Source organism: Micropterus salmoides, unplaced genomic scaffold (genome assembly GCF_014851395.1).
Source record: "Micropterus salmoides isolate LMB-PRFRI ecotype aquatic unplaced genomic scaffold, ASM1485139v1 Ms_hic_scaffold_16, whole genome shotgun sequence".
Lineage (NCBI taxonomy): Eukaryota > Metazoa > Chordata > Actinopteri > Centrarchiformes > Centrarchidae > Micropterus > Micropterus salmoides.
Genome location: NW_024040707.1, coordinates 32,787,561 through 32,810,341, shown reverse-complemented (window position 1 = coordinate 32,810,341; position 22,781 = coordinate 32,787,561). Strand labels below are relative to the sequence as shown.

General features: G+C 42.1%; 1 protein-coding gene across 1 annotated transcript; it reads left to right on the top strand.

Annotated features, from left to right (window-relative positions):
* Positions 1-10,860: 10,860 nt before the first annotated feature.
* Positions 10,861-19,693, top strand: LOC119904968 (putative beta-lactamase-like 1). Its single transcript, XM_038721608.1, has 6 exons — positions 10,861-10,979; positions 13,422-13,525; positions 13,600-13,757; positions 14,092-14,312; positions 17,949-18,054; positions 18,200-19,693. Exons 1-6 carry the CDS (start codon positions 10,880-10,882, stop codon positions 19,176-19,178), a joined length of 1,668 nt encoding a protein of 555 aa, XP_038577536.1. The 5' UTR covers positions 10,861-10,879; the 3' UTR covers positions 19,179-19,693.
* Positions 19,694-22,781: the final 3,088 nt, after the last annotated feature.

The following is a 22,781-nucleotide window of genomic DNA, read 5'->3' as shown; positions in this document are numbered from 1 at the left end:
TAGATGTACAGTTTGGTCCAGATGTGAGCATGTACACTGAAGTTACAACAACTTCCTGTTTCATAGCGAATCATCGACGCCACGGACACGCCCATTGACGAAAACGCGCAAATAGCACAACTTTTCATCGTCAATGCCTTTAGAAGGCACAGCAGAAATTTGACGTCGATCCGACTAAATCCCTAGGAGGAGTTCGTTAAAGTACGAAGTGTGTAAATCATCCAAAAATGGCCGTAAAATTCAAAATGGCCGACTTCCTGTTGACTTTAGGCTATGGGTTCTTGAGGCTTTTTTGTGCGTCTTGATACGATACATGTCCCCAGAAAATTTCGTACATGTAGGTTGAACGTGAACGAGGGGCTAATTTTTCCAATTTTCTAGGTGGCGCTAGCGAGTCATTTTGCCACGCCCATGTGCGAAACTTGTAGAATACGAAATTTTTCACCGGTTCTGACATGTTTGCAAATTTTGGTGAGTTTTCGAGTATGTTTAGGCCATGTCATTTGGGCCTACTTTGCAGAAAAAAAAAAAAAAAAAAAAATTAAAGCTGCAAGCAGCGTTGGGCGGGCCCTCGCACTTGTAAGCGCGTCCGCGCGTGAGCCGGCCGAGTTGCATATTCTGGAGCTCTGCCGGTGCGGCTGTGAATTTCCTACGCGGTTCCGACGCCGCATGAAGTGCTATATGTCACTTCCTGTGTCCCCTATGTGGAGCTACATAGCACTTGCCGCTATGAATATAAATCGGTATTGACGTGTAGATGTCTGCGGGGTGGGAGAGTTATCAAGCACGTAAAGTTTGTTTCAGATGTGACATGTACACTGAACAATAATGTACCCAAACAATAAAATAAATTCCTTTTATATTTCCCTGCCTTGTTGTTTATGTGTACATACAGAGGAAGAATGTGAGAACAGCACACATTTCATCGTTACTGTGTGTTAGAGCATGGGAGAACAGTGGATACTTTTAATACAGCCCACACCCCTAATACTGTGTAACTATAACAAGTAGAGAACAGAAGAAAAAGATGTTCTTTCTTTACAACTGTCTGCATAGCTTATTCATATTGTGTAATGAATGAAAATAAATAGGCCTACTAGGCTCCTCTCTACTTTGACATTTAAGATTAGCTTGTTTGATCCACCTTCATACACATGTGACATTACTGTACAACTTGAGAAAGGTGAGTTGTTTTCTGCTCCAGCCTGCCTAAAAGAAAAGCGTTTTGGGATTAAATGGACTTTATTAGCTGCTGCAGTGCAGGATGAACTCAGAATAGACCCATTTCTCACCTTATTATTCTAAATCATGCAACGAAGAAGAAGAAATGCATAAGAAATCCTGGGACAAAATCTGTCCACAAATACTGTACAGCATGTAGTCTGATGACAAGACTTGTGTTATAGCTGACTTGGGCAGTGAAATGTTTTTTTAATTCATGTGGTCATAGTTGTCCACAACTCAAATCAGAATATAAGAAGAAATGTTTTATACCACCTCAAGAAGGCTTCCTATCAGAAAGGTAGGAAGGTATTTCAAATGTACAACTGCAGTACTTAAATCTAAGTAAAGTAATTTCCCTGACATTTTTGTGTTACTTTACTTTTAATAGACCCATGTAAGAGGTTTTATACTTCCTGTGAGTATAATCCAATCAATCTTATTTTCATACTGTATATCCGTTGTGTAATTTGATAAATTGTGTTGTATGTCGTGCTCGCATCTCAGAGAAGACTCTGACTGCAACATGCGTCTTTGTAAAGAGAGAAACAGACAGAAAAAGTCTCTAACTCTGCCTGTCAGCTCGCTCTGCTCCGTTAAAACTGAATTTACCATACAGAATTGAATACGAGTGCACTCCAGATTTAGCTGCAGCCAGCTGACCGTGTGCTTCTCCCTATACCGCAGTTCTGTGTCCATGCATGCAGCAAACTGAAAGCACTGTCTGTCGGAGCGTCTACGTGAAAAGAGAAGGAAGACATTGCTGGTAGTATTGTCTTCAGAGTTGTTAAACACCTCAGCGCACTGAAGGAAGCCATCTGACTGTGTGAGGGGCAAGATCGTTGATGTCTGCAGGCAGAGTAGGAGCTCTCCTGTCTGACTGGTCCACCAATAGCAGAGAAGATGACCCCTTGAGACACAGCCCCTCCTCATTTGCATAATGAGGCAGAAATGCATACAAAAATTTAAAAAGACAGGCAGAAATAAATACCATGGGTGAAAATAAATAAGGTAAATAAATACAAAGGAAGAATAAAACAGACAAAAATATTAAAACACACACATAAATAAATACATTAAAAAAATTAGTAATAAATAAAGTTGAATAAACAAATAAGGTAATTATAACAAAGGTGAATAAGTAAAGGCACTAATTAAAATATATACATTTATGTCTCCTTGTATAATTTAATTACTACCTACATTTATTTATTTACTTTATTTTTTTGTGTATTTAATTGGATGCTTATTTATTTATTGAGCATTTATTTATTTCTGTATTTATTTCTGACTGTGTCAGGATCGGTCCTCCATACGGGGTGGGAGAGTTATCAAGCACGTAAAGTTTGGTTCAGATGTGAGCATGTACACTGAAGTTACAACAACTTCCTGTGTCATGGCGAAGACTTGATCTCTGACGCCACGCCACGGACACACCCATTGACGAAAACTCGCAAATAGCACAACTTTTCATCTTCAATGCCTTTAGAAGGCACAGCACAAATTTGAAGTCGGTCGGACTAAATCCCTAGGAGGAGTTCGTTAAAGTACGAAGTGTGTAAATCATCCAAAATTTGACGTAAAATTCAAAATGGCCGACTTCCTGTTGATTTTAGGGCATCGCTCCAAGAGGCTTTTTTGTGCGTCTGGACAAGATACACGTACCACAGAAAATTCGTGCACGTAGGTGAAACGTGCGGCGGGGGCTGCTTCGTTAAAAGTCACTTCCTGTTGCCAGCAGGTGGCGCTATGACTGTGTGAATGTCAGCATGTACATGTGTTCAGGGCGGGACTCTCATCCTACATGTACAGTTTGGTCCAGATGTGAGCATGTACACTGAAGTTACGACAACTTCCGTGTCATGGCGAAGAGTGATCTTTGACGCCACGCCACGGACACGCCCATTGACGAAAACTTGCAAATAGCACAACTTTTCATCTTCAATGCCTTTAGAAGGCACAGCACAAATTTGAGGTCGGTCGGACTAAATCCCTAGGAGGAGTTCGTTAAAGTACGAAGTGTGTAAATCATCCAAAATTTGACGTAAAATTCAAAATGGCCGACTTCCTGTTGATTTTAGGCTATGGCTCCAAGAGGCTTTTTTGTGCGTCTGGACAAGATACACGTACCACAGAAAATTCGTGCACGTAGGTGAAACGTGCGGCGGGGGCTGCTTCGTTAAAAGTCACTTCCTGTTGCCAGCAGGTGGCGCTATGACTGTGGGTGAATGTCAGCATGTACATGTGTTCAGGGCGGGACTCTCATCCTACATGTACAGTTTGGTCCAGATGTGAGCATGTACACTGAAGTTACGACAACTTCCGTGTCATGGCGAAGAGCTGATCTTTGACGCCACGCCACGGACACGCCCATTGACGAAAACTTGCAAATAGCACAACTTTTCATCTTCAATGCCTTTAGAAGGCACAGCACAAATTTGAGGTCGGTCGGACTAAATCCCTAGGAGGAGTTCGTTAAAGTACGAAGTGTGTAAATCATCCAAAATTTGACGTAAAATTCAAAATGGCCGACTTCCTGTTGATTTTAGGCTATGGCTCCAAGAGGCTTTTTTGTGCGTCTGGACAAGATACACGTACCACAGAAAATTCGTGCACGTAGGTGAAACGTGCGGCGGGGGCTGCTTCGTTAAAGGTCACTTTCTGTTGCCAGCAGGTGGCGCTATGACTGTGGGTGAATGTCGGCATGTACATGTGTTCAGGGCGGGACTCTCATCCTACATGTACAGTTTGGTCCAGATGTGAGCATGTACACTGAAGTTACAACAACTTCCTGTTTCATTGCGAATCATCGACGCCACGGACACGCCCATTGACGAAAACGCGCAAATAGCACAACTTTTCATCGTCAATGCCTTTAGAAGGCACAGCAGAAATTTGACGTCGATCCGACTAAATCCCTAGGAGGAGTTCGTTAAAGTACGAAGTGTGTAAATCATCCAAAAATGGCCATAAAATTCAAAATGGCCGACTTCCTGTTGACTTTAGGCTATGGGTTCTTGAGGCTTTTTTGTGCGTCTTGATACGATACATGTCCCCAGAAAATTTCGTACATGTAGGTTGAACGTGAACGAGGGGCTAATCATTTCCAATTTTCTAGGTGGCGCTAGCGAGTCATTTTGCCACGCCCATGTGCGAAACTTGTAGAATACGAAATTTTTCACCGGTTCTGACATGTTTGCAAATTTTGGTGAGTTTTCGAGTATGTTTAGGCCATGTCATTTGGGCCTACTTTGCAGAAAAAAAAAAAAAAAAAAAAAAAAAAAAAAATAATCCGAGCAGATTCAATAGGGACCTCGCACGGTCGTGCTCGGGCCCTAAAAATAAAAATAATTAAAGCTGCAAGCAGCGTTGGGCGGGCCCTCGCACTTATAAGCGCGTCCGCGTGTGAGCCGGCCGAGTTGCATATTCTGGAGCTCTGCCGGTGCGGCTGTGAATTTGCTACGCGGTTATGACGCCGCATGAAGGTGTTATATGTCACTTCCTGTGTCCCCTATGTGGAGCTACATAGCACTTGCCGCTATGAATATAAATCGGTGTTGGCGTGTAGATGTCTGCGGGGTGGGAGAGTTATCAAGCACGTAAAGTTTGTTTCAGATGTGAGCATGTACACTGAACAATAATGTACCCAAACAATAAAATAAATTCCTTTTATATTTCCCTGCCTTGTTGTTTATGTGTACATACAGAGGAAGAATGTGAGAACAGCACACATTTCATCGTTACTGTGTGCTGTACCGCAGTTCTGTGTCCATGCATGCAGCAAACTGAAAGCACCGTCTGTCGGAGCGTCTACGTGAAAAGAGAAGGAAGACATTGCTGGTAGTATTGTCTTCAGAGTTGTTAAACACCTCAGCGCACTGAAGGAAGCCATCTGACTGTGTGAGGGGCAAGATCGTTGATGTCTGCAGGCAGAGTAGGAGCTCTCCTGTCTGACTGGTCCACCAATAGCAGAGAAGATGACCCCTTGAGACACAGCCCCTCCTCATTTGCATAATGAGGCAGAAATGCATACAAAAATTTAAAAAAGACAGGCAGAAATAAATACCATGGGTGAAAATAAATAAGGTAAATAAATACAAAGGAAGAATAAAACAGACAAAAATATTAAAACACACACATAAATAAATACATTAAAAAATTTGTAATAAATAAAGTTGAATAAACAAATAAGGTAATTATAACAAAGGTGAATAGTAAAGGCACTAATTAAAATATACATTTATGTCTCCTTGTATAATTTAATTACTACCTACATTTATTTATTTACTTTATTTTTTTGTGTATTTAATTGGATGCTTATTTATTTATTGAGCATTTATTTATTTCTGTATTTATTTCTGACTGTGTCAGGATCGGTCCTCCATAACGGGGTGGGAGAGTTATCAAGCACGTAAAGTTTGGTTCAGATGTGAGCATGTACACTGAAGTTACAACAACTTCCTGTGTCATGGCGAAGACTTGATCTCTGACGCCACGCCACGGACACACCCATTGACGAAAACTCGCAAATAGCACAACTTTTCATCTTCAATGCCTTTAGAAGGCACAGCACAAATTTGAAGTCGGTCGGACTAAATCCCTAGGAGGAGTTCGTTAAAGTACGAAGTGTGTAAATCATCCAAAATTTGACGTAAAATTCAAAATGGCCTACTTCCTGTTGATTTTAGGGCATCGCTCCAAGAGGCTTTTTTGTGCGTCTGGACAAGATACACGTACCACAGAAAATTCGTGCACGTAGGTAAAACGTGCGGCGGGGGCTGCTTCGTTAAAAGTCACTTCCTGTTGCCAGCAGGTGGCGCTATGACTGTCTGTGAATGTCAGCATGTACATGTGTTCAGGGCGGGACTCTCATCCTACATGTACAGTTTGGTCCAGATGTGAGCATGTACACTGAAGTTACGACAACTTCCGTGTCATGGCGAAGAGTTGATCTTTGACGCCACGCCACGGACACGCCCATTGACGAAAACTTGCAAATAGCACAACTTTTCATCTTCAATGCCTTTAGAAGGCACAGCACAAATTTGAGGTCGGTCGGACTAAATCCCTAGGAGGAGTTCGTTAAAGTACGAAGTGTGTAAATCATCCAAAATTTGACGTAAAATTCAAAATGGCCGACTTCCTGTTGGGTTTAGGCTATGGCTCCAAGAGACTTTTTTGTGCGTCTGGACAAGATACACGTACCACAGAAAATTCGTGCACGTAGGTAAAACGTGCGGCGGGGGCTGCTTCGTTAAAAGTCACTTCCTGTTGCCAGCAGGTGGCGCTATGACTGTGGGTGAATGTCAGCATGTACATGTGTTCAGGGCGGGACTCTCATCCTACATGTACAGTTTGGTCCAGATGTGAGCATGTACACTGAAGTTACGACAACTTCCGTGTCATGGCGAAGAGCTGATCTTTGACGCCACGCCACGGACACGCCCATTGACGAAAACTTGCAAATAGCACAACTTTTCATCTTCAATGCCTTTAGAAGGCACAGCAAAATTTGAGGTCGGTCGGACTAAATCCCTAGGAGGAGTTCGTTAAAGTACGAAGTGTGTAAATCATCCAAAATTTGACGTAAAATTCAAAATGGCCGACTTCCTGTTGGGTTTAGGCTATGGCTCCAAGAGACTTTTTTGTGCGTCTGGACAAGATACACGTACCACAGAAAATTCGTGCACGTAGGTGAAACGTGCGGCGGGGGCTGCTTCGTTAAAGGTCACTTTCTGTTGCCAGCAGGTGGCGCTATGACTGTGGGTGAATGTCGGCATGTACATGTGTTCAGGGCGGGACTCTCATCCTACATGTACAGTTTGGTCCGGATGTGAGCATGTACACTGAAGTTACAACAACTTCCTGTTTCATTGCGAATCATCGACGCCACGGACACGCCCATTGACGAAAACGCGCAAATAGCACAACTTTTCATCGTCAATGCCTTTAGAAGGCACAGCAGAAATTTGACGTCGATCCGACTAAATCCCTAGGAGGAGTTCGTTAAAGTACGAAGTATGTAAATCATCCAAAAATGGCCGTAAAATTCAAAATGGCCGACTTCCTGTTGACTTTAGGCTATGGGTTCTTGAGGCTTTTTTGTACATGTCCCCAGAAAATTTCGTACATGTAGGTTGAACGTGAACGAGGGGCTAATCATTTCCAATTTTCTAGGTGGCGCTAGCGAGTCATTTTGCCACGCCCATGTGCGAAACTTGTAGAATACGAAATTTTTCACCGGTTCTGACATGTTTGCAAATTTTGGTGAGTTTTCGAGTATGTTTAGGCCATGTCATTTGGGCCTACTTTGCAGAAAAAAAAAAAGAAAAAAAATAATATATATATATATATATATAATCCGAGCAAATTCAATAGGGACCTCACACGGTCGTGCTCGGGCCCTAAAAAAAAATATATATATATAATCCGAGCAAATTCAATAGGGACCTCGCACGGTCGTGCTCGGGCCCTAATAATCCGAGCAAATTCAATAGGGACCTCGCACGGTCGTGCTCGGGCCCTAATAATCCGAGCAAATTCAATAGGGACCTCGCACGGTCGTGCTCGGGCCCTAAAATAATCCGAGCAAATTCAATAGGGACCTCGCACGGTCGTGCTCGGGCCCTAATAATCCGAGCAAATTCAATAGGGACCTCACACGGTCGTGCTCGGGCCCTAAAAAAAATATATATATAATCCGAGCAAATTCAATAGGGACCTCGCACGGTCGTGCTCGGGCCCTAATAATCCGAGCAAATTCAATAGGGACCTCACACGGTCGTGCTCGGGCCCTAATAATCCGAGCAAATTCAATAGGGACCTCGCACGGTCGTGCTCGGGCCCTAAAAATAATCCGAGCAAATTCAATAGGGACCTCGCACGGTCGTGCTCGGGCCCTAATAATCCGAGCAAATTCAATAGGGACCTCACACGGTCGTGCTCGGGCCCTAAAAAAATATATATATATATATCCGAGCAAATTCAATAGGGACCTCGCACGGTCGTGCTCGGCCCCTAATAATCCGAGCAAATTCAATAGGGACCTCACACGGTCGTGCTCGGGCCCTAAAAATAAAAAAATATAATCCGAGCAAATTCAATAGGGACCTCGCACGGTCGTGCTCGGGCCCTAATAATCTTAGCAAATTCAATAGGGACCTCACACGGTCGTGCTCGGGCCCTAATAATCCGAGCAAATTCAATAGGGACCTCACACAGTCGTGCTTGGGCCCTAATAATAATCTTAGCAAATTCAATAGGGACCTCACATGGTCGTGCTCGGGCCCTAAAAATAATCTTAGCAAATTCAATAGGGACCTCGCACGGTCGTGCTCGGGCCCTAAAAATATATATATATAATCTTAGCAAATTCAATAGGGACCTCACACGGTCGTGCTCGGGCCCTTATGATCCTGTTCTACAAGGCTGTTTTAGAAAGTATTGTTAAGTATGGTGTTACAGTATGGTTTGGGAACCTATCTATACAGCTAAAATCCAAATTGTCACATCTGGTGTTGACAGCACTGAAAACAGTTGGAAATGAGGAATCTTTGAATCTCCAACAGTTATTTGAGAATAGCACTTTAAATCAGGTGCAGAAAATTGTGGGGGACCAAACTCACTTTCTGCACTCTCAGTATGAATTGCTCCCCTCCGGCAGAAGATATAGAGTTCCACTGTGCAAACTAAACCGGTATAAAAATTCTTTTGTTCCTGTGTCTACACGTATGTTGAATAATAGTCTATCTTATTAATTTTAAATTTGTAAATTAATTGTCTTTCCTCTTTTTATACTTTTTTTACTTGTATATTGTATATTTCTATGTACATGCAGCAACCATGCAGTCCAAAACAAATTTCCTTTCGAGGACAATAAAGTATACTACTACTACTACTACTAACTAGGTCAGAAGTTTATGAAAGGGTTCTTTACAAAGTTAATACTTCACCGCGCAGCTCATTCGAATTTGTGCACTAAGCCATCGTTAGCTGCACGAAAAAACGTCTTACACAAGCGCCATCTTGCGCAGCCCCCCGCCTCCCTTCCTACACGCTTGCCTCTCATTGAAAATGAGTTACGAGGCTTCCCGTGTGAAAATGTGCGAGCTGAGGCGATACTAAAATGTGACGTGAAAACACAGCAGCCTACTGATTGGTCAGAGAGAATCGTCACTATTCACTGCGTAATCATTGTGACAGAGGTCAGCAACAGAAAGTTTTACATTTTACAATTTTCATACTTTATTTCATCACTAAATCCACTTCTGAGGAGTGCGACAGCTACATGTGGATAGGCTACTCCGTTGCCAGTGCTCAACGTCGTTGAGAAGCTCGTCGCCGTCAGGCTTGAATTTTTTCACTCATTTTTTTTTATTGGCGGAGAGGTGCATTACCGCCACCACCTGGACTGGAGTGTGGAACCAGAGATTATTTTCAATACAAGGAGCATAGGCCTACATGTTCCAGCCTTTTTTGTCTTTAAAAGTGTTGCTGTAAAAATACTTGAAAGTACAAGAATACATTTTACACAAAAATATAAAAGGAGGGTAAAACTTAAGCAGTATTATATGGATATAATATTTATCCAAGATATTAATCAATTTAATTATGTAAGTTATGTCAGCTGAGATGTTTGTACTTTAAAAAACAAACAGTACTTTAGCATTGTTAGTATGTTTTTGTCAAAATATTTAAAAGGTTCTTTTGTAAATCAAACCAAAAGGAAGCGTGACAAAGTACCTAGAAATGTGTTCAATATATTCCCCTCCTTTTACAGGTTTGACCAGTGTTCACATTTTTGGTCAAATTGCAGTATAGTGCAGTCTATATTAATCGGGCATTAATCTGTTTATTGTGGCTGAACTGATTTAAATTGTTTTTTGGCTGCTGTTTAGTTCATTTATTATGATTGTTGCTTTTATGATAATACCAGGCCAGGATTGGCACTGCCAAGCCAACAGGAACCAGTAGTCGTATCCAACAATATCTATCCAGAGTCAGTCAGCACAACCCTAACCCTCTGCTGGTCCACCCTAAAGACAGGAACTCTTTAAAAGCTCTAGTCCTTCTTCTCTGCTCGTTGCCATCAAACTGCCAGCTGTTAAACATGACACTTAACCCTGCCCTGTCCCTCCGATGATGAAGAGCAGTGGATAAATGATGCGTGTGAGGAATTAACCCCAGAGGATGTGAGATGATTTGATTGCTGGGGATGAGTGCTGAGCAGGTTTCCGTCCTACAGGCCTCCTTACATTTGGCTCTCCCAGCAGATTATGACGTCACGGCACAGTGGGAATGGCCCTTCATCTGGAGTCAGGATTAAGTGTTTGTAGGTAGTGGTCTGTAGCAGCAGAGCTGAGTTCATGCGGTCCTGCTGGCTGCTCCCCTGTGGACCTTGCAGGACATGAAATGTAGGACTTTTGCTGTCTGGAGAAGAACGACACAAATAAAACGAAAGACGTCTGAGGCTCGTTTCCTTCCCTCGGTGAGCTGAATGATCTGTTCTGCAGCTGCTGTTTGTGTTTTACATGTCAACAGAAAAAGGTCTTTGTGAATGTGATGGAAAACATGCCTGTGAGGTTTGTGCTCATGTTGAGGTACTTTACCATTAACATTTTATTTCTAGACTGTGTGCCTCTGACAACCAGTCAGCAAGATGAAATGGAGCATGCTGGGTACGGTTGTCTTCTTTCTGCTCTCCGTGGTCATGACCTTCTGCTTCATATGGCAGTACAGGCTGCCAAAGCTGAAGACAGGTAAAGTTTATGTAGTCATTAACACCCACAGTGTGTAGTGAGTTAACACCCACACGTAGACTAAGAGATGACTCTGCAACCAGGATCTACTAGTGGACCTGGGATTTCCTCAGCCTGGTGTAATTGCTCGTTTGCAGGAGCTGCAGCAGGATTACACAAAGCTGGAAATAGTAGCAGCAGGATTAAAGCAGACTTCAGGAGGAGGAGGGAAGCCAGAGCCAAGCAGCCACCACCTTCAGATTCTCATGATTTGTATGCAACATAAATCTAGATTTGGCTCAGCGACAGCTCTGTGTTCAGTGACTGACTGTGTCCAACAGGGTTAGGGTTATATAGTGTTAGGGGATATATATATATACACATACACACACACATACATATACATATACACACACACATACATATATATACATATATATATATACACACACACATATATATACATACATATATATACACATACACACACACACATATATACACACACATACATATATATATATATATATACATACATACATATATATACATACACACACACATACATATATACATACATATATATATACACATACACACACACACACATATATATATACATACATACATACATATATATATATACACACAAGCTTGAGAAATACCAAGGGCTGAAAGAGGAGCTAGAAAAGATGTGGAGAGTAAAAGCAACAGTGGTGCCAGTGGTAATCAGAGCACTGGGGGCTGTGACCCCCAAACTGGGAGAGTGGCTACAGCAGATTCCAGGTAAAACATCAGAGGTCTCTGTCCAGAAGAGTGCAGTCCTAGGAACAGCTAAGATACTGTGCAGAACCTTCAAACTCCCAGGCCTCTGGTAGAGGACCCGAGCTTGAGGATGACGCATATCACCCCACAAGGAGGGACAGGGGGATTATTTATTTTATTATATATAGATAGACATTCTGTACATGTCTATTTGAATTTTTTTGTAAATGTGTCCTGAATTGATGAAGATATCTGTTGTGATGTGGAAGAGAATCTGTGATACAACAGACCAGACCGTAAGCCAAAGGAGTGTATCCCATTCAACAGTCCTGTCTCTTTCTTTTCTGTATTACAATGACATGCTCTGTCAACAAATTACAGAACGAACAGTAAAAGCCTAGCTGTGATTCCTGTCCTCTCTCCTGCAATGTATAACTTTGTACTGATGAAAGTGATATGCGGCATACAAACAAAGTGCAGCCTTGTGTGTTTCAATCATTGTCATCAAAATCTTAGCCAAAGTGTACATCAGAAAATTCTTAGGGTACACTGTTATATTGACAAGATGGCTAAACATTTTGACTTGCTTGTTCATAAACAAGACATAAGGACTTGTCGCTCTGATGGCACTGACAAGTTCAGTGATCTAAATATTTACTTTTGACAGATAGACTAAGAATTTTGAGCCAGTTAAGGGCTTTTGCAGGTAATCCACTGTGTTGTACTGTTTGTACTACCCGTTTTGAGAAATGCAACTGAGAAAAACTGTAATGCACTGAAAATGTTATTTTTCATCAGAAATCCCTTTCACTCCAAAGGTATTGGAGCTGACAGACAGAGATCAAATGCTCTCGCTTGTCGTGTGTCTGCTTGTATTTTAAGCGTTCCATATTTTTACACTGTGATGCAGGAGCAATATGTGAAACTGCCAAATGGTCACTGTTCTCAAACAGAAGAACATTTATTCAGACAACAGCAACACGTCAAATACAAGAAGGGCAGATGTTTGATGGGAAGAAAACATCAAATCCCAAATAGAGGGAAGCATGTTCAGCAGTTCATGTTAATCCAAATGTCATTTCAATGAAACTAGTTTCTCCAATATTATTAAACGTTAAACTAAACTAAATTTGATCTACACATGGGGGGCATGAATTTGGTTTGGTGTCCAAAGTGTGTGACAGGTGTCGTCCACACAAGCAGTGAAATAATACACATTTCAACAACTCCAAAGCTGCACATTTACAGTAGGCCTCCATGTCATGTTTTGTTGGATAGAAAGAGAGTTTTGTTCAGTTTGTTCAACAGAACTCAGACCTGACTAATCCCATTAACGTTCCTGTAACTTCTCCTACATCTCTTGTTTTCTACAGTAGCAGTTCCCAATGCTTCCTGTCTCTGTGCTAAGCTAGGCTAAACAGACCCTGGAACTAGTCTCTCTTTGTTGGATGCACACAAGTCTTTTAAACCGATCTTCTTAGCTGACTATAGGTTTGACAACAAGCAGTTTTTACATTTAGTTTAGTTAAGATACATTTAATCATTTTCGCTACTACATGAAAGTATAAAAGTTGTCCACAGTCACACCTGGGAGTCTGATTGTGCATCTCTGGCTACACAGTCAGGGTGTACATCCTACCATGGCCAGCCGTGTCTGCATGTTTCATACGTGGAGGGTCTATTTCCCTTTTTCAACAGAACTGGTTGTAAACAAAGCGACAGCAGAGGAGATGTGCCCTCACTTCCCTGAGCCCGTGCCCCTCAAACATCCCATCACGTCGCTGGAGGTAGCCTTAGAAAAGGTGAACCTATTTTTCTAAGTCATAGACGCTCTGGATTTAGTTGTCGTTTTTCTTACTGATGTTTCTCCTAACAGATACATCTCCTCCTGAAGTCCAGCGTTCACACCACCAAGCTGCCGGCGATATCAGCCATCGTGATATTAAATGACTCTGTTCTGTGGAATGGAAATTTTGGCAAGAAGAACGCAAGCGACCCCTCCTCACCTGCACCCGATGAGTACACAGTGTACAGGTGAGATTTACACTCACACAGTGGATGAGATTAACATAAAATATGACAGAGGTATGACAGAAGGGAAGTAGTGATGTGTCTAATGCCAAATAGTTATTATTCAGCCACTCCACCTGAACATGATGTAACCTGCAGTCTAATTCTTCTACAGGATATTTGATCTGAGGCTTAGAGGCAGAATTAAGGGTTGGGGTTAGGACCTGTGATCGATGAGACTGAACCACTCACTCACTGAATGAATGTGTGTAGCAGTCGTTAAGCTGTTTATTGTTAAACCAGGATGCTTTTATTTATTAGGAATAATCATGTTGCACTTTCATCACTGTGATTACAGAATCGCGAGCGTCTCTAAGATCTTCCCCACACTGATGCTTTACAAGCTGTGGGAGGATGGCTTGGTGGACTCTCTAGATGATCCCCTGGAGAAGTACGCAGACAACTTCACCATCAAGAACCCGCTGGGGACAGGTGGGGGGCCAGCACCCTCTCCAGTCAGGACCCTGGGCAGCCTCTCTCCTGCACTCACCCTGCGCAGGATGGCCAGCCAGCTCTCTGGTAAGCACGCCATCTGTTCCAACGACGTGGCGGCCATCTTTGATTAACCTACATCAAATGAACATACATCAGGAAACAGTATAAACTGGTTCCAGACATCTCAATCACCACCATCATCTCTGTTCAGTGACCAATATGGATATATATATGAAAAATGCTGCAAGCATGGATGAGATGGACACAGCTGTACAGGCTGTTGTTCCCTAACTTTTAAAACAAGTCTTTGATGGTCATGAGAAACATTAGGTTTACTAAATGCTCCATCATGCATCTCTTGCCTATCCTGAAGTGGTACATAACAAAGCTGTTCTGTTGTCTAACTAGTGGTTCCACGTCCAGTCACCCCATTACATCACAGTCAAATAGCTCAGAGTTAAGGAAGCACATGTTAAAAATGTAGGTCTAGACTCTCAAACTGGACACCATAATTCAGTACCACCCACCACAGGACCTTAGCTAACCTGGGCTCACATAAAAAGAGGTGCTATAATTACTCACACTGAGCTGTGAGCGCCAGAGATAGAGCTAATGAGCTCTGTGCTATCAGAATAAAAAGGGGTGATTAACGGAGCGTGGGACGCCCTGCAGAGGTTGGAAGTCTATCTCTGACATCATAGACTCAAACCATGATACAAGCTGCTGCAGGGAGGGGACCACTTTTCATCATAAATTAAAAGGTACTACTACTAACACTTGCTAACATGCAACCAGAGTGTTGGAAACATTAACATGTTGACCTGATGATGGCGCTAGATGAAAAGTCAGAGGATCACCAAAGGTATTGTAGTTCATCCTTTATTAAAGTATTACTGTACATTGTTTAAAACAACATACACGCAGAGGCCATACAAGGAAACGCATCAAGCTAAGGGAGCACTTACAAAATCCAACTGAATTAGCCTCCAAACCCTTAACTAAATTTTAAATGCTCTAATAGGGATCAGCTTATCTAGCTGCATAACTGTCTGCAAGTGGGTCCAGGTTGGACGGAGGCCAAGAACATAAAAGCCTAACCCTAACCCATTTCAGTGAGTCTTAGGGGCATAAGTAATTTGAGCACAAACAATAGTTACTGGTTAAAGATACCTGTTAAGGGTTTAGCTATAAAATCAGATGCAAGTTTATGTAGCCCACCTCACTCAACTCTAATTTTGTCTCAGGTTTGCCATATCATACATCTTCACATCTGATTACCTTTGCATGGGAGGTGAATTGGTGAAAGCTACGTGAAATTTTTAAGTGGGAATATGTGTACTTTAACAACATGCACTTCAGGCATATGACTCTGACTGGGTTGCAAAGAGGCCGAGCTAGCTTATTTTATAGCTATGTTATTATTGTTACTGTGAGCTGGAACTTCCATGCACTCTTTAACAACAATAGCCCTTATTTCAACACCTTAAACACATTATCCTTAACATGAATGAACATTAATCAAACCACTGCGATTGATCGCAATATTAATTCACCTTTATTACATTACCTTTGATAAAAAAGGCTTGGTGACTCAAAACAATAAACCAAATAATAGAACCCGGGATTTTTCTTTACTCAGTTCTCTGTTGGTACCATATATGTTGGCGCGCTGTTGGAGCTCATTTAAGCCTTGCAAATAATGTCTGTAATGTCACTCACGGTTGCTTAGGAAACTCCAAAAGTTGGGACTTCTGTCTCTCTAACCCTGTATCGCGCTCCGAACTGGGCAATGAAGAACTCCTTGTAGAGTCCTTAGGGTGCAGGATTTTCTCCTCTGATGTAACGTGGCGGTCAGTCAGCACCGCGGCTGCTTCCATGAAGGGTAGCCGTCTCCCACAGTCGAACAACAGTTCCCCTCACGCACGTGTCTTCTCTTCACTCCGCTAGCTGCAGTGCTAGCACGCTAACAACAGTTTAACATGTGTGTTCTTCAACTTCAGAATTACGGCGTAAACAGTCCAAATACACAAGTTGTTCCTGCGTCCGGTACCTCTAACACCAAATCTACCCGGTTTCTAACTCTTAACTGCGACGAAATTTAAACATTTAACACAACTAATAACAAGCGCTCAACTTTGCTGTATCGTTCACCTCTCTCTCGCTCTCAGAATCGTTTTTTGCCCCTCTTCCGCTCAACCCCCCCTCTTAGGACCTGATAGGTTGCCAACAACATCTCTAAGTAATCACTGACACACCTGACTATCGAATAAACAGTGAATTATATGGACATGAGAGATTCAAGAACTACAATACTACTACTACTACTACTATAAATGGGACATTTCAACATTTTACCAACTTAGAAATTACTCCATATTAATGCACAGTTAAAACTATTACACAGCAATGATAAATTTAACCTGTCCATGTCTCAATTTACCCTGTACATTTGTTACTGAAATAAACATTATATAAACCAAACTAGCAGGGTGCTACATTTAAAAAGTATGGTTCTGGATTATCTGGACCTGCAGATTTTTGAGTGTCCAGCAAAGGAAGAGCTCTGTGAACTTCTCCAACAGAAATGGGAACAGAATAAAAAGGCTGACTATAGAAAATACATGTCTGAGGAAGGCAGGGTTTTTGCAGGCAGGGACAGGTTCACCAGGGAAGTGCTAGTTCACGCTAATGCTGGCACTAGAGGACAGGTCAGGGGATCAGGATCCATAGGATTCATTGTCTGGGAACCATGAATGTCTTTACAAAATCTTGTGAAAGTCCATGTAGTAAATGTTAGGATATTTCACTGTATAAATATATAAAGTTTGACCTTGATGGTTTTGCTAGATGATCCTGTTATCCTGACCATGAAAGTAGTGCTGTGTGTCTTCTGCAGTGTGGCTCAAAAGTCTTCCTGTGGATTTATCCCACTCAGTTTTTGTAAAGGAATATTGAGTATGCAGGTTTAAATTAAGCCCTGTAGAATAAATAATGTGTTTGGCATGTATAACAGAAGAACATTTGCTTTAGCTGCGTTTCGACGAAAGGAACTATACCACGGATTTAGGAACCTTTGGAGGAACTCACTGCGTTTCCACCAGTGGCACTAGGGTCTAAAGCCACTTTTCCACTGCATAGTACCAGCTCGACTCGCCTCGACTCTACTCGCCTTTTTTTGGTTTTCCATTGCGGAGAAGTTGTACCTGTACCTGCTTCCAGGTCCTTTTTTCGTATCACCTCCATCGAGGTTCCAAGCGAGCTGAGGCGATACTAAAATGTGACGTGAAAACACAGTAGACTGCTGATTGGTCAGAGAGAATCGTCACTATTCACTGCATCATCATTGCAACAGAGTTTTATATTTTACAGTTTTCATACTTTATTTAATCTCTAAATCCACTTCTGAGAGGTTTTGAGGTGAGAAATTCAGAATTTTTTTAATGTATGAATACTAATAGGGCTGCCCCCTAATCGTCAACTAAAACATTAGTCGATGAGAAAAGTCTTGGTCGAACAAGTTTTCATTGGTCAGTTGCAGAAAAAAAAACAATGTCATAAACGTGCAACTAATGGTTTGAACTAACAACTGCTGGTCAACTAGGAAAATCAGCAGCCCTCATTACTGAGCGTAGTCCATTCTTGAAAGCTGCCAATGCATTCATGACTTCATGGACGAAACAGCCCACAGATTTACTCACTTAGGTGCTACTATTTTGACAGGGTTACCCAGAAGATTAAGGTCAACTAATCTCCTTTGGAGTGGAGACACAGAGGCAGCCCTTGATTTGTTACAGGATGATGTCCTCGTGGCAGATCCAGGCACCAAGTAAGACTCCTTTTGCTTCCTGTGTTGCTCTATTTTTGACTGTGATAACTTTAGACTAGGGGGTTGATGTCTGTGTATAGAACAAGGACCCTTATTATTAGGTATTTTGTATGCATCTGTAACATTGCTGTCTCTTTTCAATCAGATGTCACTACAGCAATGTTGCTTTTTCCCTATTGGCCAACGCCTTGGCCCAGAAGGTGACTGGCTCAAACTTTGAGAGCTGGGTGTCAGAAAATGTTCTGGAGCGGCTCAGCATGGAGGACACTGGTTTCAACATAACTCCAGTCATTCAGAGGCAGATGGCTGTGGGCGTGTACAGCAATGGCCAGCCGGCTCCCCTTTACAACCTCGGCTGGTATCGACCTGCAGGTCAGATGTATTCCACCGCAGCTGACATGGCCAAGCTCATGATGGCTCTTCTGGGTGCTTATGGTGGGACCCTGCTCCGCCAGGACACCCTAAAGACCATGCTGACCCCCGTTTTCCGATGCCACAGCAGCTACTTTGCCAACTTCACTGGCACACCGTGGGAGATCAACGAGCAGTTTGGCTATGATGTGGTGAGGAAGGACGGGGACTTGGATGGCTATGCTGCCACCTTCTCCATGGTGCCACGGCTCAAGCTGGGACTGGTGGTCCTGATGGCCGGAGTTCGGCCTACAGACCAGGACCTTGTGAGCCAGGCCTACAGCTATCTAATCCCTGCACTGGAGAGCGCTTTTAGGAATGCTCAACGAACTCTCACACCGCCACCCGACCCAGCTCCATATGTGGGCTTTTTCACTTACAGGAATATGACTTTCTATGAGATAAAGGTGGACTCAGACGGGGTACTGGTCATGCAGCAGTTTGGACCACAGGTGGACACAACTGTGCCGTCCAAGTACCGAACTATTCGGCTGGATTACCTGCAGGACAGGGTGTTCAGGGTGGTGTTTGAGAGCCCGTACCCTTGCAAGCTGAAGGTTAACAGTGCCTCGGTCTCCCTGGAGGCACAGGACAGACAACTCTTCAACTTTTACGTCTTCAGCAAGAAAGGTGTGTCACCAGGGTTTGATTCCCCAGGACTCAACACTTACAGGGTGACAAGGATACCTGGCAGACCATTCTTTACTTCATAAAGACAGGAATTCAACTTAGAACAAGGTCACTCTAAGAGGGTACAGTCGAGGACGAACCCAGTGGGAACTTGAATATAATAAAATACATGGCATGGCAGTTTTGGACTGTTGGGTTAGTGAACATGTGTGGTCAGTGTCATGAAATTCTCTCTTGCAAATTTGATTAATCTGCACTTGTATTTTAATATTATTATATATACCTCTGCTCACCTCTGCTCATAATATATATTATATAATTTAGTCTTGTCCAAATGTCCAAAGGAATCTTTGAAAGTTATTCTTCTGCAAAGTAACTAGCATAAGCAAAGCAAAACTGATGTATTATGTTTACTGTAAGTAAACAAGTAAGTAAGTTTGCTATGATGTGTTTGGTTAATGGACAATGTGGCAGTATTCCTATTTAACCTCTAAGTGCCTTGAATGTGACTTAAGAGGGGAAAAACAACTGATTGAAGTTGAAGTGGTCAAGCTTTTGAAGATCCAGATCCACCAGTAAATCAGGTAAACCTGTTGAGTATATTTCATGAAGAGCAAATTCTATATACCGTATATGTATATAAATATATATGCTAATAAAACTCATATTATATAATATATAATAATATAAGTGTTTATTAAATGTTATTATATCATAAATAAGTGAAAATGACACGTAAACATCAGTCTAAATGCATATTTTCTACATTGCTAGACAAACAGTTAACACTGAGGTGACAAGAAAAATATCCATTGAACAAACCTGCAATATATATACAACATGAGAAACTCTTTCAATACAATATAATAACCATTAAAGTGTTACCAAAACAAAGGTATCGTTTAATGCAGGTTCATCTGTTGCATCATTTACATTGTACAGTGGTTCATCTTGGGTCAAGGTGGACTCAACTACACTCTGGACAATTTCAGGGAATTAACTTCAACACCATTTTTAGTTTTATCAAAAACAAGTTTTGCCTCCCCTTGATCCAAGGTCATAGTTAAAGGTTAAAATCCAGGTTAAAATCAAGCCTTCCTTGGATAACTACGACCTGGATGACAAAGAATCCTCACAGACAGTTTTGTCAGGTGAAGTCCCTAATAATTAAAAAGGAGCAGATGGGACTTTTTAGTATAAATTCCTCCAAACTTAAATGTAAATGTATTTGGTTTTAAAGCTGCATTAATGTTTTTTGGCCACTTGGGTGCAACAGAACAAGCTGTAAACACAACTTTATAAGATGATATATCAGATGTTGTGTTTACAGCTTGTTCTGTTGCACCCAAGTGGCCCAGAAGGTGACTGGCTCAAGTCACCTCAGGTGAAGATACCAACGATGGTTGTTCAGTCTTGGCCACAGGTAGTCTTAACGACTGTAACGACTGTCGTCACAGCAACAAGGAACACTAACGAACCAGCGGTATCGATGACCCGGGATAACGACCACACTGAGGTTAAATAGCTGAGTTTCCCTGCCAATCAGTCAGAACTGAAGAAGTCCTTTGGATGAGGGACGAAACGTCTTCCAGTATCTTCAACCAAGTCCAGTTGCCCTTGATTTTAACCTTCATTGGACTGCTCTCAGAAAGAAACAGACAGTTTTGCAGTTGCATTATACATTTGAAGGTTGTATTCAGGCGGTCAAATGGACGTGAAAAAAATTAAAGATAGAAGCTAAAACCTATCGATCACACAGTACAAGTGAACCACCGCGTTGGGGGACAATGATTGAGACAAAAGACAACGCTCAACACTGTTCCTGTAAAGCAGGGTCGGCCTCTGTTCATTATTACAATCATTAAAAATCAGAACAATAGGGCTTTATTATGTTGCATCCAGTAGGAAGTTAGCTAGCAAGGGAGCGCATCCATGAAAGTGTCGGACCACAGTTAGAGCGAGTCCTATACTGTGCAATGATTGGCCAGTTGTGTATTCGGGGCGTGGCTTAGCAAAGGGTCAATTCCTGTGCAATAACCCAGTAATCAGAAGGAGCTTTATTGCCAAGTAGTGTTTTACACATACGAGGAATTTGCTGTGGTGATAAGGTGCTACTCGTAGACAAACATACAGTTGACATAAATAAATGTAGAAATATATAAATATGGAATGGAAGAACAACGTTGTAGATATATATACATGTGCATTATTCTGGGTCTGTGCCGTGCAGAAGTAACGTAACGGAAGAGAATATTGTGTACATATATATATAAACTGACAACATAAAAATATACAACAACAAAGATCAACAATCAACAACAAATATGTGCGAGATGAAACAGTATTTACATGTGCAGAGACATTTGCATCATTTGCAAGAGTGTGGAGGGATTATTGGGTCAGAACTAAAACTAAAAGTCGAAATCGAAAACTAAAAGTCGAAATCAAAAACTAAAAGTCAAAGTCGAAAATGAATTTGGTATTTAGGATTGGGCATTTAGTCATTTAGGATTGGGGATTTGGTATTTAGGATAGGGCATTTTGTATTTGGGATTGGGCATTTGGTCATTTAGCCTTTTCGCCATTTCGCCATTTCGGATTGGGCATTTGGTCATTTAGCCATTTAGCCATTTAGGATTGGGCGTTTGGTCATTTCGCCATTTCGCCATTTCGGATTGGGCATTTGGTCATTTAGCCATTTAGCCATTTCGGATTGGGCATTTGGTCATTTAGCCATTTCGCCATTTCGGATTGGGCATTTGGTCATTTAGCCATTTCGCCATTTCGGATTGGGCATTTGGTCATTTAGCCATTTCGCCATTTAGGATTGGGCGTTTGGTCAATTAGCCATTTAGCCATTTAGGATTGGGGATTTGGGGATTAGGGGATTTAGGATTGGGGTTTGGGGGATTTAGGATATGGGGATTGAGGATTTGGGGATTGAGGATTGATTCGTGTATGCAAATAAGGAGGCGTGACCCAAAGCCTGCAGGGATGGTTTGGAACGGCTGAGGCGCAGAGGTACTTTATGGACTGCAGGGGGAGCTCTGACTGCCAGCACACTGCCATGAAAGCAAGCAGAGGAAGTGAGCAGGGCTGGAGGGATAATACCATAACTGAAAGTGTACAGCATTTCTGTCCATGTGGCCTCAAACACAAAGTCAACAGTGAAAGGAGAGCTATCCATCTGACGAGAAAGCAGCAGACAGTACAGCAGGTAAGATATGATAACATTAGCAAGTTAGCTGTATTAGGCTAACTGTTGCTGACATGCATGAGTTACATTACTGTCGGTACATGCAGGTTTTAAATGCGGCTATTAACCCCGCTGTGGGCTGTGTGTATAAACTGTAAAGATAAGGTGTAGAAGCTGTGTTTCTGGGTAATAGCACCATGCTGGGCAGGTGACAGGTGTGTGTTTACAGTGTTTGTGTGCTCTGAAAAACATAACAGCGCAGCTATAAAGTCTCAGCCGGCAGACCTAGTATAGTATTATTACTACATACATATGGATGTAACGTTGAGGCCTGATAGACATCCGCTAATCAGAAACAGAGGACACTACCTGCATCACTGCGGATGTCATTTGACCAGGGAGTGAATGGTGATTAATGCGATTGACATCATTGTTTTCCTAGTGTTTGTTTTTGCCCCATGCTCAGCTACATCTACACACCTGCACTGGG

Coding starts and splice junctions, on each gene's coding strand:
- LOC119904968 (XM_038721608.1), top strand. CDS start 10,880: ATGAAATGGAGCATGCTGGGTACGGTTGTCTTCTTTCTGCTCTCCGTG. Junction 10,980..13,421: donor GCTGCCAAAGCTGAAGACAG/GTAAAGTTTATG, acceptor CTTTTTCAACAG/AACTGGTTGTAAACAAAGCG. Junction 13,758..14,091: donor GATGAGTACACAGTGTACAG/GTGAGATTTACA, acceptor CTGTGATTACAG/AATCGCGAGCGTCTCTAAGA.